This window comes from Salmo trutta, chromosome 26 (genome assembly GCF_901001165.1).
Source record: "Salmo trutta chromosome 26, fSalTru1.1, whole genome shotgun sequence".
Taxonomy (NCBI): domain Eukaryota; kingdom Metazoa; phylum Chordata; class Actinopteri; order Salmoniformes; family Salmonidae; genus Salmo; species Salmo trutta.
In genome coordinates, this window is record NC_042982.1 from 31,238,484 (window position 1) to 31,253,064 (window position 14,581).

General features: G+C 44.8%; 1 protein-coding gene across 1 annotated transcript in view; it reads right to left on the bottom strand.

The window, feature by feature from the left end:
* LOC115163883 (calsyntenin-2-like) overlaps nucleotides 1–3,376 on the bottom strand; it is a 240,668-nt gene extending 237,292 nt beyond the window's left edge. Inside the window, exon 1 of the mRNA XM_029716093.1 lies at nucleotides 2,987–3,376. Coding sequence (XP_029571953.1) covers nucleotides 2,987–3,068 — 82 coding nt within the window. The 5' untranslated portion in view covers nucleotides 3,069–3,376. The remainder of the gene's footprint in view (nucleotides 1–2,986) is intronic.
* Nucleotides 3,377–14,581: the final 11,205 nt, after the last annotated feature.

Here is a 14,581-nt window from a genome sequence, read left to right on the forward strand (position 1 = left end):
GGTTCTTGAAATACAACGGTGGCTACACAGAAAATGACAGGGGAAGACCTCGCCTCAAAGTTGTCCTGGAGAACGGCCAATTCCTGAGTCTTCTCTAGTTACTTACAGGACATACAGTAGATGCACCGTTCAACTGTCGCATGGAACATTTTAAGAAAAAGCTGCATCATGACAGAAGATAATGTTACTATGTGACATGTTCAGAATGTTACTGTATGTCTCACACGTTTCTCTCGCTTTTACACGGAATTAAAGATGGCAATTGAAAATGCCATCTTTAAATGCGTCTAGTGGGCCAGGATAGCAGCATATACACTACATATAGAAAAGCATGAAGACACGCCTTCAAATTAGTGTATTCGCCTATTTCAGCCACACCCTTTGTTGACAGGTGTGTCTCCATTGACAAACATTGGCAGGAGAATGGTCTGTACTGAAGAGGTCAGTGACTTTCAACGTGGCACAGAAAGGGACCACCGAGTGCTGAAGCATGTAGTGCGTAAATAATTGTCTGTCCTCAGTTGCAACATTCACTACCAATTGCCAAACTCTCTGGAAGCAACGTCAGCACAATAACTGTTCGTCTGGAGCTTCATGAAATGGGTTTCCTTCGCCGTGCAGCCAGCAAACAAGCCTAAGATCACAATGCGCAATGCCAAGTGTAGACTGGAGTGGTGTAAATCTCACCGCCATTGGATTCTGGAGGATTGGAAACGCATTCTCTGGAGTGATGAATCACGCTTCACCATCTAGCAGTCAGACAGACAAATCTGGGTTTAGCAGATGCCAGGAGAACGCTGCTTGACCCATTGCATAGTGCCAACTGTGTTTGGTGGAGGAGGAATAATGGTCTGGGGCTGTTTTTCATTGTTTAGGGCCCTTAGTTCCAGTGAAGGGAAATCTTAATGCTGCAGCATACAATGACATTCTAGACGATTCTGTGCTTCCAACTTTGTGGCAACAGTTTGAGGAAGGGCCTTTCCTGTTTCAGCATGACAATGCCCCTGTGCACAAAGCGAGGTCCATACAGAAATGGTTGGTCGAGATCGGTGTGGAAGAACTTGACTGGCCTGCACAGAGCCCTGACCTCAACCCCATTGAATACCTTTGGGATTAATTGGAACACAGACTGCAAGCCAGGCCTAATCGCCCAACATCAGTGCCCAACCTCACTAATACTCTTGTGGCTGAATGGAAGCAAGTCCCCGCAGCAATGTTCCAACATCTAGTGGAAAGCCTTCCCAGAAGAATGGAGGCTGTTATAGCAGCAAAGGGGGGACCAACTCCATATTAATGCCCATGATTTTGGAACGAGATGTTCGACGAGCAGGTGTCCACATACTTTTGGTCATGTATTGTATCGTAAACAATGGGCTCTCATTTTCTCCTATATTGCGGCCCTGGGGACACAATTAGAACCGCGGTGTGCCGGCGTTTCCACCCCCATTGACTCAACGGTAATGTGTTTACTTCTCACTTCGCAGCCGAGCAGTGGCTTGAAAAGTCCAACAGTCCTGAGCTGCTATCATGCTATCTCCAGATGAACAAAGTCTACACATTTGCGGATGGAGTTGGTGACAGACCATGTATCCACTTGCAAACAAACACCAACAAACACTCATATGGGTAACTTCAGCACCACTGACAACACATTAAAACACACTCAGGCTTTTATTGCAAATCAGCACCATAGACAGCTAGTGCATTCCCTATCTCTCGCTCACACACACACACACACACACACACACACACACACACACAGACACAGACACACAGGCGCGCGCTGTGCTCCGGGTCAGTCTATAATCATATTCAATTGAAAATGCAGATGAAGCACAAGCTACTCAGATCATTAGTTATTATCATATGCATCCATACTACTAGGTCAACAGATAGAGACAAATAGGCCTATTGGGCGCATGTGAAGGCAGACGCAAAGGCTGCTTTCTATCCGACGCACAGGGACAGGCGCCGAGCAACACCTAATCATGCATCCGGCAACTGCCACTGCTGTCAGACAAAGTGACAGGTGCAACATTTGTTATTACGCTCCCCAAACAGCAGCCACAGTCTAAGGGGAGTTTATTCATGTGTACCTGGTGCCACATCCACCAATTTACCTGTGGCACCGGGGTGGTTCGTGAGCAGCTCGAGAGCAGTTAGTCTCATATGTGCTATAACACAGATATATTTAGCTCACCGAGGGAGTGCAGTTCGCAATCCATTAACGATATAAATTAATCGCTCATCATTCTGCAATAAAAAATATTAGCCTAAAAAGTCTGTGATGATAATTATATGGCTGATAACAAAAGAAAAAGAACAGGCCTAGGCTAATAATAATAATAATAATAATAATAATAATAAGCACCATCATCACCATCAGCAGCAGCATCGACATCATCGTATCTGATAAGTAGGGGCTTACTCATATTTATATCAGCATCAGGACATTATATGCCTAAATAGTCCTCATCATCAATAAGATATCAGACTACTTTCTACTATTCTTACCAGCTCATATCTCTTCAAAAACCCAAGATCTGTCTCGGTCGGCTCGAGAAGGCAGGCTATAACATGCCTATCACATGGTGAGGGACCATATCCATAGGCAGATGTCACAGTGAAAACTTGGACACATTGGTACACTCAACGCAGCGGCACCACTCCTCCTGATAAGAAATGGCAGGTCCCAGAGGCACCTCCACTCGGAAATAGACCTATCAGCCAGCCTCCCTATAATTCACCCCCTGCCCCGACTGCTTTACAAATCACAGCCATTTAACCATATGATATCAGAGATTCTAAATGAATACAATCACAGCGCAATCAGCCCACATTAGAGGTGAAAATACTCCGATATGGACGCTCTCTCCCTATATTCCTCCCTCCCATTGCCGCCTCTTCAACAATAAGCACATTGCAAAGTGACAGAGGGAGCGCACCATGCAAGTGGGTAGTGAGCGCCAAGTTCCTCTTAACCTACCTTTCACTATGTGACAGGCACACAGCCCCAAAGCAACCCCGGCCATCAGCAGCACCACCTCGGATATTCTCTGCATCTTCATGGCGTGGTGAGAGCGAAATGCAGACAGGGCACGGTGACCTCTTTCTCTCTCTCTCTCTCTCTCTCTCTCTCTCTCTCGATCCTTTCCGCCCGCTCCTTCTATTCAGCTTGTCCCAACGTTTTCTCTCCTTCAAGCCGTAAAACTGTTACCTAATGATATGTCCGACTTCGACTAAAGATAGCGAGCGAAGAGTGGAATAATACACAAAGCGAGGCAGAGATGAGGCTTCTTCCGCGAAGAAACCGTGAAGCTGCGCGGTATAGTTAACAGTGCTCGTTCGATGGTTGTTGGATGCCCAACTAACTGCTTAGTGATAAGACGGGACCGGAGACCACCGCTCCCCCGGACTAGACTGTTACGTCACGGGGAGGAGAGATATGGATTCATATTCAGATTTGTTTCTGTCATACCGCTCCCTCCTATCACTCAGCACTAAACAGCATCGTGAACACACACTTCTTCATTGTCTGAAATTATTCATCGGACCAATTTTATAAGAATCATTTATTGTGAATATTATACTGATATTTAGCTCATTAGGCTACCACTGTCACGAGACCAAGCCATCTTATCCACTTGCCTCCACATACAGGTACCCATAGCCCTGGGAGGATGTTTTGAGTAGGGGGTGCTGAGCGCAGGGGGGGTTGAAAAAAAATCACCTTTCTAATAAAGTATAGCTGGCTGTCAGTGAAAAGCAATGAATCTAAAATATGTGTGAAGATAAGGTTTCTTGAGTATAATTTGAAATGTTGAGACAAGAAGAAAGAGAAGGTGTGTGTGGCGAAGATATAGTCTCTCTCCAGAACGTCCTCTCCAGAATGCTCTGCGCTGTCTTCTGCCAATTATTGCGCATTCATTGTTTTATTGTGTTAATTGTTTGCTCTTTGATCAGTTCCCCATTTACTGTTAATCCCTGTCATTTGGTTACATTAATTTATGTTAATGGTGGGATTAATTAGGGCTATACAGTCATTGTTTCTCATTCTTGGAGTGGAAATGTTGTTTGCAGAGTTCACAACCTGCTACACTTGTGAGAAACAAGTTTTGGTTTATTTCATACAGTGGCTGTTGGTGGAGCATGGCCTTATTTCTATTACAGCATATTGGATGACTGTTATTCATATTCCATTCAGCCAGTTCAATGTAACATGGATAGGCTTAGGCTACTACGTGATACTTACATTTTCCGTATACCCATCATCAGGTTGCTACAACCTAAAATTCAAATGAAAGATTAGAAGTAGATGCACAGGTCAAGAGGCAAATTGGAGTAATCAAGATTGCAGACAGTGACATATTACATACCTCCTTACACACTCTTGCCTGAATCTAGCTGATCTACAGTGTAATAATTAGTCCAAACAGTTGCAAATGAGGGTTTCTATTGGACAAATTCAGGTAGGTTTATCCTCGTTTTGTTCTGTTAGCTTCAGTTTAAGAAAAGTCTTTCAACAGAATCGGCGGAATGAACACACCCCTGACCACCCATGAAGTTGACTTTCATAGCAGCCACAAACAAACACCATCATCACTTTGCTCATTGTATATTTCCTTCTTGCATCTATGTGCTCTCCTCTCACCTTTTCCCTTCGCTTGTGGACTTCAGTGCACAACACAGCAGCTGCACGTGACCAGGCAAAAAAAACTTTCCAAGCTAAACCTTTATACCGCATAACTGGTTACTGCCACATGTAACAGTGTAGGTTCCGTCACTGATTGAAACGCTATTAGCGAGCACCACCGCTAACTAACTAGCCATTTCACATCAGTTACACACACACAGCCTACATCGTTGTTAATGTCACCATATTAGCTAACATCATAGTCAACATAGCTACTAGAACTAACACTTTAGTAAACCCTCTACAATCACGCAGCACAGTGTAAAGCAAGCAGTTTAGCAGTTACACCAGCGGGCCCCAGTGGCAATAAATTAATAAAGCCGAAAGCTTACCTTGACTTGGAAGAGTTCTAGTGTTGGATAGCCTTAGCCAGCTAGCTAACATAAATAGCATTCCTCTCTGTTTGAGCTGGGTGTTTGAGAAGGCTAAATTAGGTAGCTTCGTTAGCTAGCTAAGTAACTGAAAAAAATACAGCAAAATCTCTCTCTCACTCTCTCTCTGCTTCTCCTTCATTTTTAAAATAAATACATTCGTTAAAAACTATTGTCTTTCTCTCTCTGAGTCAACTACTCACCACATTTTATGCACAGCAGTGTTAGCTATGCTTTCAGTACTAGATACATTCTCTGATCCATTGAATGGGTGGACAACATGTCAGTTCATGCTACAAGAGCTCTGATAGGTTGGAGGACATCCTCTGGAAGTCGTCATAATTACTGTGTATGTCTATGGAAGGGGGTTAGAACCACGAGCCTCCTAGGTTTTGTATTGAAGTCAATGTATGCAGAGGAGGACGGTAGCTAGCTGTCCTCCAGCTACACAATGGTGCTACCCCAGAGCGCAGAGGCTATACTGTAGACCTTCATTGCAAAACAGTGTGTTTTAATCAGTTATTTGGTGATGTGAATATATTTAGTATAGTTTTATCTGGAAAGGACAACTTTTTAAATATTTTACTATTTTTATGAAATTCACTGAGTAGGAATGGTCTACCCCTTCCTCCTCTGAGGAGCCTCCACTGATTTCATACCATTCATACCATACCGTTTTTTTCATTGTATTTTGTTTGGAGGCGCCATGTGGGAAATGAGCAATTGTCTGGTTTCTCTGTCCTCTTAATGTTTACAGAGCATGTGAATCTGAGCACTCATAGAAGTAGGCTAAATGGCCTGCTGCGCGCAAATGTAGGATGTCTGATTTCTGATTGTCTTATCTCACCACCACTAATAAGCTGAGCTTCTCAGTCCTTTTTTTTCTTCACCTCACAGTGTCAACGAAGTCAATAAAAACAAATCCATTGTGAATAGATAAAGTTCCTCACAGTATTTGATAAATGTTTACAACACTCTCCCTCTTGATAATCACCAGGCCTCGGTGTGAAAGAGCAAAATGTCATGCTCTGAGGATCCCATAATGTCACGTCCTGGCCAGTATGAGGTTAATTGTTTTTGTAGTTTGGTCAGGGCGTGGCAGAGGGTATTTGTTTTATGTGGTTCAGGGTGGTGTGTTTTTGTTAAAAGGGTGGTTGATTTAGTAATTCCGGGTTTTGGTTTATGTTTAAGTATTTCTATGTGGAGTCTAGTAAGTGTATGTCTATGTTTGGTTAATTGGGGTTGGGACTCTCAGTTGAAGGCAGGTGTTGTCTATCTGCCTTTGATTGAGAGTCCCATATAGTAGGGTGTGTTTGTGTTTGTTATTTGTGGGTGATTGTTCTGTGTTCAGCCTTATGCTTTACCAGACTGTTTGTTGTTCGTTCGTTCATTTTCGTGTTTTGTTATTTTGGTATTCATTTTGTAAATAAATAATCATCAAGATGAGAAAACACATACCTGCTGCGTTTTGGTCCTCATTCACCGACGACAACCGTGACAGAATCACCCACCACTCAAGGACCAAGCAGCAGAGGAAGGAGCAGACGGTTTTCGAAGAGGACAAACGAGAGAGATGGACTTGGGAGGAGATCTTGGAGGGAGAAGGCTCCTACACTTGGGAGGAGATCCAAGCAGGGAAAGATCGCCTTCCTTGGAAACAGGTGGTACGCGAGAGAGAGGAAAGGAGTAAGGCGGGTATGGACCGGGAACGTTTCCGAGGGACAAGACTGGCGTTGAAGCACGAGAGGCACCCCCAAGATTTCTTTTGGGGGGGGCACACGGGTAGTTTGGCTAGGCCTAGGAAGAGCCGGAGGCCAGCTACCCGTGGTTATATGGAGGAGCGTATGGGGTGGAGAGCGCCATGTTTCGCTGAGAGGCGCACTATCTCACCCATACGCACGCACAGTCCGGTGCGAGTTATTCCAGCCCCTCGCAGGTGCCGTGCTACAGCGGGCATCCAGCCTGGTAGGAGGATGCCTGCGCAGCGCATCTGGTCGCCGGTACGCCTCCGAGGACCAGGCTACCCAACTCCCGCTCTACGCACGGCTACCATCAGGCCCCTGCACAGCCCAGTCTGCCCTGTACGAGCACCCCGCTCGTACAGGGCTACTAGTTCCATCCAGCAAAGGCGGGTTGTGCAGGAGGTAAGATCTAGACCGGCTGTGCGCCTCCATAGCCCTGGGTTTCCAGCTCCTGTCTCTCGTGCGGACCCGGAAGTGCGTCAACCCAGTCCGACTCGTCCTGTTCCCGCTCCCCGCACTAGCCTTCAAGTGCGTAAACCCAGCACCGCCAGTCAACAGTCGTCAGAGCTGCCCGCCAGTCAACAGTCGTCGGAGCTGCCCGCCAGTCAACAGTCGTCGGAGCTGCCCGCCAGTCAACAGTCGTCGGAGCTGCCCGCCAGTCAACAGTCGCCGGAGTGGTCAGACTGCGCTGAACTGCCGGAGTGGCCAGACTGCGCTGAACTGCCGGAGTGGCCAGACTGCGCTGAACTGCCGGAGTGGCCAGACTGCCCTGAACTGCAGGAGTGGCCAGACTGCCCTGAACTGCCGGAGTGGCCAGACTGCCCTGAACTGCCGGAGTGGCCAGACTGCCCTGAACTGCCGGAGTGGCCAGACTGCCCTGAACTGCCGGAGTGGCCAGACTGCCATGAACTGCCGGAGTGGCCAGACTGCCCAGACTGTCCCGAGTTGCCAGACTGCCCAGACTGTCCCGTGTTGCCAGACTGCCCAGACTGTCCCGAGTTGCCAGACTGCCCAGACTGTCCCGAGTTGCCAGACTGCCCAGACTGTCCCGAGTTGCCAGACTGCCCAGACTGTCCCGAGTTGCCAGACTGCCCAGACTGTCCCGAGCTGCCAGACTACCCAGACAGCCTGGAACGGCCTGAGCCGGAGCCACCTCCAGAAATAGGTGTTTTGGGGAGGGGGGGTGTAGCACAGTGCCGTCGTTGACGGCAGCCACCCTCCCTTCCCTCCCTTTAGAAAAGGGGAATTTTTCTTTTGGTGTTGCTTGGGGTTATTTTTTGTTAAGGTGCTTCCGGGGTAGCACCTTTAAGGGGGGGGTACTGTCACGTCCTGGCCAGTATAAGGTTAATTGTTTTTGTAGTTTGGTCAGGGCGTGGCAGAGGGTATTTGTTTTATGTGGTTCAGGGTGGTGTGTTTTTGTTAAAAGGGTGGTTGATTTAGTAATTCCGGGTTTTGGTTTATGTTTAAGTATTTCTATGTGGAGTCTAGTAAGTGTATGTCTATGTTTGGTTAATTGGGGTTGGGACTCTCAGTTGAAGGCAGGTGTTGTCTATCTGCCTTTGATTGAGAGTCCCATATAGTAGGGTGTGTTTGTGTTTGTTATTTGTGGGTGATTGTTCTGTGTTCAGCCTTATGCTTTACCAGACTGTTTGTTGTTCGTTCGTTCATTTTCGTGTTTTGTTATTTTGGTATTCATTTTGTAAATAAATAATCATCAAGATGAGAAAACACATACCTGCTGCGTTTTGGTCCTCATTCACCGACGACAACCGTGACACATAAATCCAGTGGAAATATCATAAAATACCTGAACACATTTCCCTTTGCGCAAAACAGTTGTGTCTGTCCAAAATTCACTGGCCAGGGAAACTCTGAAGGCCACGAAAAGGCTAATTTATACAATGTTGCAGACAGTTTTGGGCTGAACCTTCATATATACTGGGTATACCAAACATTAGGAACACCTTCTTAATATTGACTTTGTTTTCATAATATAGAGTTTTATTTGTTTTAATATGTTGATCTTTTGGCTAATATAGCTTCATAAGCTGTTTATTCAATTGTGGGGTTTGAATAGAGTGAGAAGACAGCCACATATATGGTGAGAGCTACAATGCATTATAGCTCTTAAAGTAACCTACATTCAGTGTACAATTTTAAATTAGGCCTACAGCATTATTTAGTATGCAGTTATTCTTTTGGTAATTCATCTGTTACCAGTAATATCTACATGTTAATATTATCTTCTGATTACAATTGTTATGTCTCATCTTTTAACAAAATGCAATCTATTAGCTTCCAAAATGTAAGTAGGTACAGTATATCTAGCTTTCCGATTGAACGTTCTGATGGAATGGCTTGTCCTGTACTTTTACCCAGCGTGCACTGAGTGAATGTTGGAAAGATATCTTGGTTCTTTTCTAAACATAGCAATGGGAATGCAAAGAGGACTTGGACCTTAAAAAAGGTGAAGTGAACTGCAAAAGAGTTGAGTCCTCATTCAAAGGCAAAGGCAGTGTGAATGCAAAGAGAACTGCGATATTTTGTTTTTTTTAAACCCAGAGTTCACTTTAAAAAGACTGAGATCGGTTCTTTTAAAGCTGACTGACTGTCATTACGTCACGGCTGTCTGAAGAATGGGACCAAGGCGCAGCGTGTGTTTCGTTCCACATTTTATTTAAACTGTGATACTATTGCAAAACATACAAATAAACTCCTAAACAAAACAACAAACCGTGACGAAGAGGTACAACATATACTTACTCAATATACAATCTCCCACAAACCTAGGTGGGAAAAACAACTACTTAAGTATGATCTCATGCCCTGACCTACTCTACCATAGAAGAGAAAAGCTTCTATGGTCAGGACGTGACACATTATCAGGTATTGCGTGTAGATTGATCAGGACATTTAAAAAAAAATCTATTTTAGAAAAAGGCTGTAACGTGACAAAATGTGGGAAAAGTCAAGGGGTCTGAAAACTTTCCGAATGTAAATGTGAAAACCACAGGAGTTTGGTTGCACATTAATTGGGAAGGATGGGCTCGTGGTAATGGCTGTAGCGGAATGAGTGGAATGGTATCAAATACATCAAACACATGGTTTGATGCCATTCCATTTGCACCGTTCCAGACATCATTATGAGCCGTCCTCCTCTCAGCAGCCTCCACTGGAAAACACCCTTAGTTCCTTTCTGCTTATTTCTTTAGCCGCCAATTCCTCATGGTGAATCAATGTGTCCATATAGGCTTGTGCTCTAGAATTACAGGAATTTTTATTTTTAGATTTGTATCATTTTAATTCCAATTTGTATTATTAACCACATGACAATGACTTCGAAAGATCGGTAGAAATGGTCAATCAAAGTAAGCTTTCCAAACTTGAATTGTGGAGAAAAGCGCTCACCTCGATCCAGGACAAGCGGGTGGAAAGCACCACTCGCTGCCTGGGCCGCACCCAGCACTGTGTTGATTGCTGGACTAGTGGGCTAGCACACCTACAGTACGTGTTTGACATGGGCAGGAGCAGGCCTGCGAGCAGCGGTCAAAAGAATGTTAGTGGGCAAATGGACATAGTCAAATCAAAACCCAACCTCCATTTACCCTTTTGACCAACGGATGTCCACACTCCGTTTTACACCTGATTGACCCTATGACCAAAATTATGTTATTTACAATTTGTAGTCAATTTAAACACTAGAATAACTGTTTCAGACTCATATCGATGCCACTTAGTCCGTTTTCAAAGGGATTCGTTGCTTTGTAAAGGCAGTCACTCTTTAAATATGTCCTCAGCTTTCAGTGAAAGAAGCAAACAGCAAAGGTGAGAAGAAGTACTCCCTGTCCTGTCCTGCTGTTCTATTCCTGTGTCTCTGCGATTTAAAGTATATGAATCACCAACTGTGGTTGCCACCTCACAACATCCTCTCCCAGTCATGTAACATTTAGACAATAAACCGGTCTCTGTCAGCTTGCATGTTGTGACTCCAAATTGAATTGCAAGACTAGTGCACACGCAGGTCAGAAGCTGCCCTTTCATGTGGTGCACTCCAAGCCTGCTGAGAGAGTTTGTTTTCTATTCCCTATCTGCCTGCTCTGTCTCTGTGTGTGTGTGTGTGTGTGTGTGTGTGTGTGTGTGTGTGTGTGTGTGTGTGTGTGTGTGTGTGTGTGTGTGTGTGTGTGTGTGTGTATTGGCCGGTGAGCTGAGCAATCTGATTAATACTCTTTTAAATGTTCTGAGTATCTCAAGAGGGGCATTCCTGCTGGAATACAGTGCATTCGGAAATTATTCAGACCCCTTGTAACGATCGTCATAAGGAGAAGACCAAGGTGCAGCGTGGTAAGTGTTCATGATAAATATTTATTAAACTCAGAACACTAAAGCAAAACAACAAATAACGGAAAACGAACGTCCCGTTCCGCAGGCTTTACAGAGCTGTACAAAAACAAGATCCCACAACACCAGGTGGAAAAAAGCCCTACTTAAGTATGATCTCCAATTAGAGACAACGAGGACCAGCTGCCTCTAATTGGAGATCATCCCAAACAAAACCAACATAGACATGCAAAACTAGAACATGAACATAGAAATACAAAAACATAGAATAACCCCCCCTGTCATGCCCTGACCTACTCTACCATAGAAAATAACATCTTACTATGGTCAGGATGTGACACCCCTTCACTTTTTCCACATTTTGTCACATTACAGCCTTATTCTAAAATAATTAAAATTATTAAATTGTGTTTTCCCCTCATCAGTCTACACACAATACTCCATAATGACAAAGGAAAAACAGGTTTGCAAATGTATTTAAAAAAAACGGAAATATCACATTTACTTAAGTATTCAGACCCTTTACTCAGTACTTTGTTAAAGCCCCTTTGGCAGCGATTAAGGCCTCAAGTCTTCTTTGGTATGACGCTACAAGCTTGGTACATTCTTCTCTGCAGATCCTCTCAAGCACTGTCAGGTTGGATGGGGAGCGTCGCTGTACAGCTATTTTCAGGTCTTTCCAGAGATGTTAGATCGGGTTCAAGTCCAGACTCTAGCTGGACCACTCAAGGACATTCAGAGACTTGTCAGAAAGCCACTGCTGCGTTTTGTTGGCTGTGTGCTTAGGGTCGTTGTCCTGTTAGAACGTGAACCTTCGCCCCAGTCTGAGTTCCTGAATGCTCCGGAGCAGGTTTTCTAAAACACATTTTCTTCTTTGTTATTATGGGGTATTGTGAGTGGATCGATGAGGAAAAACATTGATTTAATGTATTTTAGAATAAGGCTGTAACGTAACAACATGTGGAAAAAGTCAAAGGGTCTGAATACTTTCCGAATGTACTGTATCTCTGCATGCTCTGCCTGGACTAGTCAATTCAGGGAGAGCTCTGAGGATGGAGAATAGTCATATAGACAGTGTTATCTATCTAGCACATAATTCTGTGGGAAGACAGTACGTAGAGACCAGTTAGTTCAGGTTCAGGTTCATTTCAGCTCTTCAAATAGCCGAGAACGGATGAACGGATGAATGGCTGAATGGGTGAAGGGGTGATCGGATGAATGGATGAACGGATGAATGGGTGAATGGGTGATTGGATGAATGGATGAACGGATGAATGGGTGAAGGGGTGATCGGATGAATGGATGAATGGATGAACGGATGAAGGGGTGAAGGGGTGATTGGATGAATGGATGAATGGATGAACGGATGAATGGGTGAAGGGGTGATCGGATGAATGGATGAATGGATGAATGGATGAACGGATGAATGGGTGACCGGATGCATGGTATCAGCATCTTCAGATATCAGCATGGTCATGTTCCGTATTATCAGTGCTGCAATGATAGTCAAGACTATTCCTTGGGTCAGTGTTTTACTACACTGAGAACAAACCCCTTTCATTATCATAGCCCAGCATCATGTTAATAGCCCATCTAATATCCTTCTTTTTATTTACTGCTCCCATTGCCTTCAGCTTTGCTTCATTATAAAACGCTTCCGGGCCGGCCATGGTGTGTGCTGTTTGGAGGGAGATGAGTGGAGTGGTTGCTGGGTGGCTGCCAGGTCAGACGTGGAGTGAACAGAGACACACACACACACACACACACACACAGAGACACAGACCAGACCAGACATGGAGAGGAATGGAGCAGAACGGAGCTGTTGGCGGGAGATATACTTTTATGTTGGACCGTGCTCTGGCCAATGCCTCTGAACTGAATAGCACTAAGACAGACACACTCTCTCTGTCTACTCTCCACCCATCCTGAACATGTCCGACACAGTCTTCAGCTTTCTCCAGAACTCTCCAGCTCTCTCCAGAACACTTCAGTACTCTCCAGCGCTCTCCAGAACTCCAGAACTCTGCAGAACATTCCAGAACACTCAAGTTCTCTCCAGCTCTCTCCAGAACTCTCCAGCCACCCCCGCTATGCTACAGTCTGGCCACTCGCTATAGAAAAAGAGAGGGAGAGTGAAGGAAAGGATAGAGAGATGGAGGGAAATATAGCATATATTTGCCTTGAATCTCTGCTCTGTTCGTGTGCTGTTTTGTTTTCGATTGGGTTGGGATGGAAGTTAATAGCAGGTCTTATAATAATCACAATCCTAGTACTGATCCTTTCCATAAAAGACACATAAAGAGCACAACGTTTGTAGTTTCCAGGTGCTCAGTGAGACACAGAGAGACACTGAAATTAGAACTTTCACAAAGTTTCTCTCTAACTCTCTCTCTAAAATGTTCCACCACAGAAGCCTTAGGGGGTACAGAGAATCACTTTAGTTTAGAGAAAATGAGCTGGGCTGGAAAGCTACATTACTTCGCCCTGTCTTCTGTGTTGTTCTGTCTGAAAGTAATTTCCTTTGCGCTTGCCATTAGACAACTAAAGCCATTTGCAAATGCAATGCAGCGTTGTGCCACCGTGTTCATCAGTATGTTCAATGCATTCCTTTAGTCAATTATAACCGGAGCTCTCGTCTGCCTGCTTATCCAGACGCTAAGGCTGGTGTCACCCACCGCTCGACTCAAGCATTAGGCTGCCAGTGGCAGTGGCTTGAGTTCCCTCCCTGCCTTTGTGGTTCTGTTGTGGTTGTGGTTTGAATGAGTAGCTGTGTGATGATTATGTTATGTGTGGTCAGTATGTAACTTAAATCAGTTTGTGGTCATTTTGTTATCACTGTATGATAATTATGTTCAGATTATAAAGTCAGAATCCAGTTGCAATGCAATCTCAGTGATGATCCTAAGCTCCCTGTGGTATCTGGTTTGAAGTCACAATGCAGAGCAGTAGCTGTGATCAGAGTGAGGTCAACAAGTGGTCACTATATGGTTATCATGTGGTTAGTCCATCAGTTGGTGGTCACTACATGAAAGCCCCCAGGTCTAAAAATGCCGATCTAGTTCTACCTCCAGCCCTGTGGTTTCCACTGTCCTGCGGTGGGCTGCAGAGTCTCAGCTAACATTTATTGCCAGTTATGGACTGTTTGAATAATAGATTCTGGTTCTATTTAAGATCCTGACGGGGACAAACTACATAGGCCGGTATGTACAGGCCAATATCTCTCCTCCCTCCACTGCCAGAATAGGGCCCCTATATGACAGATGGTGGAACCTCTAGCCAATAGAGGAACCAGTTGGAATTGATCTGCGGTTTCATAACCAACCAGATCGTTAGAAAACAAAGGTATGGTGCTATAGTACATCTATTAGTGAATTGAGCCGTACAACACGATCATTGCTTATCAAATTTGGCCATTGTGTTTGGCGAGAGGCTTCCAT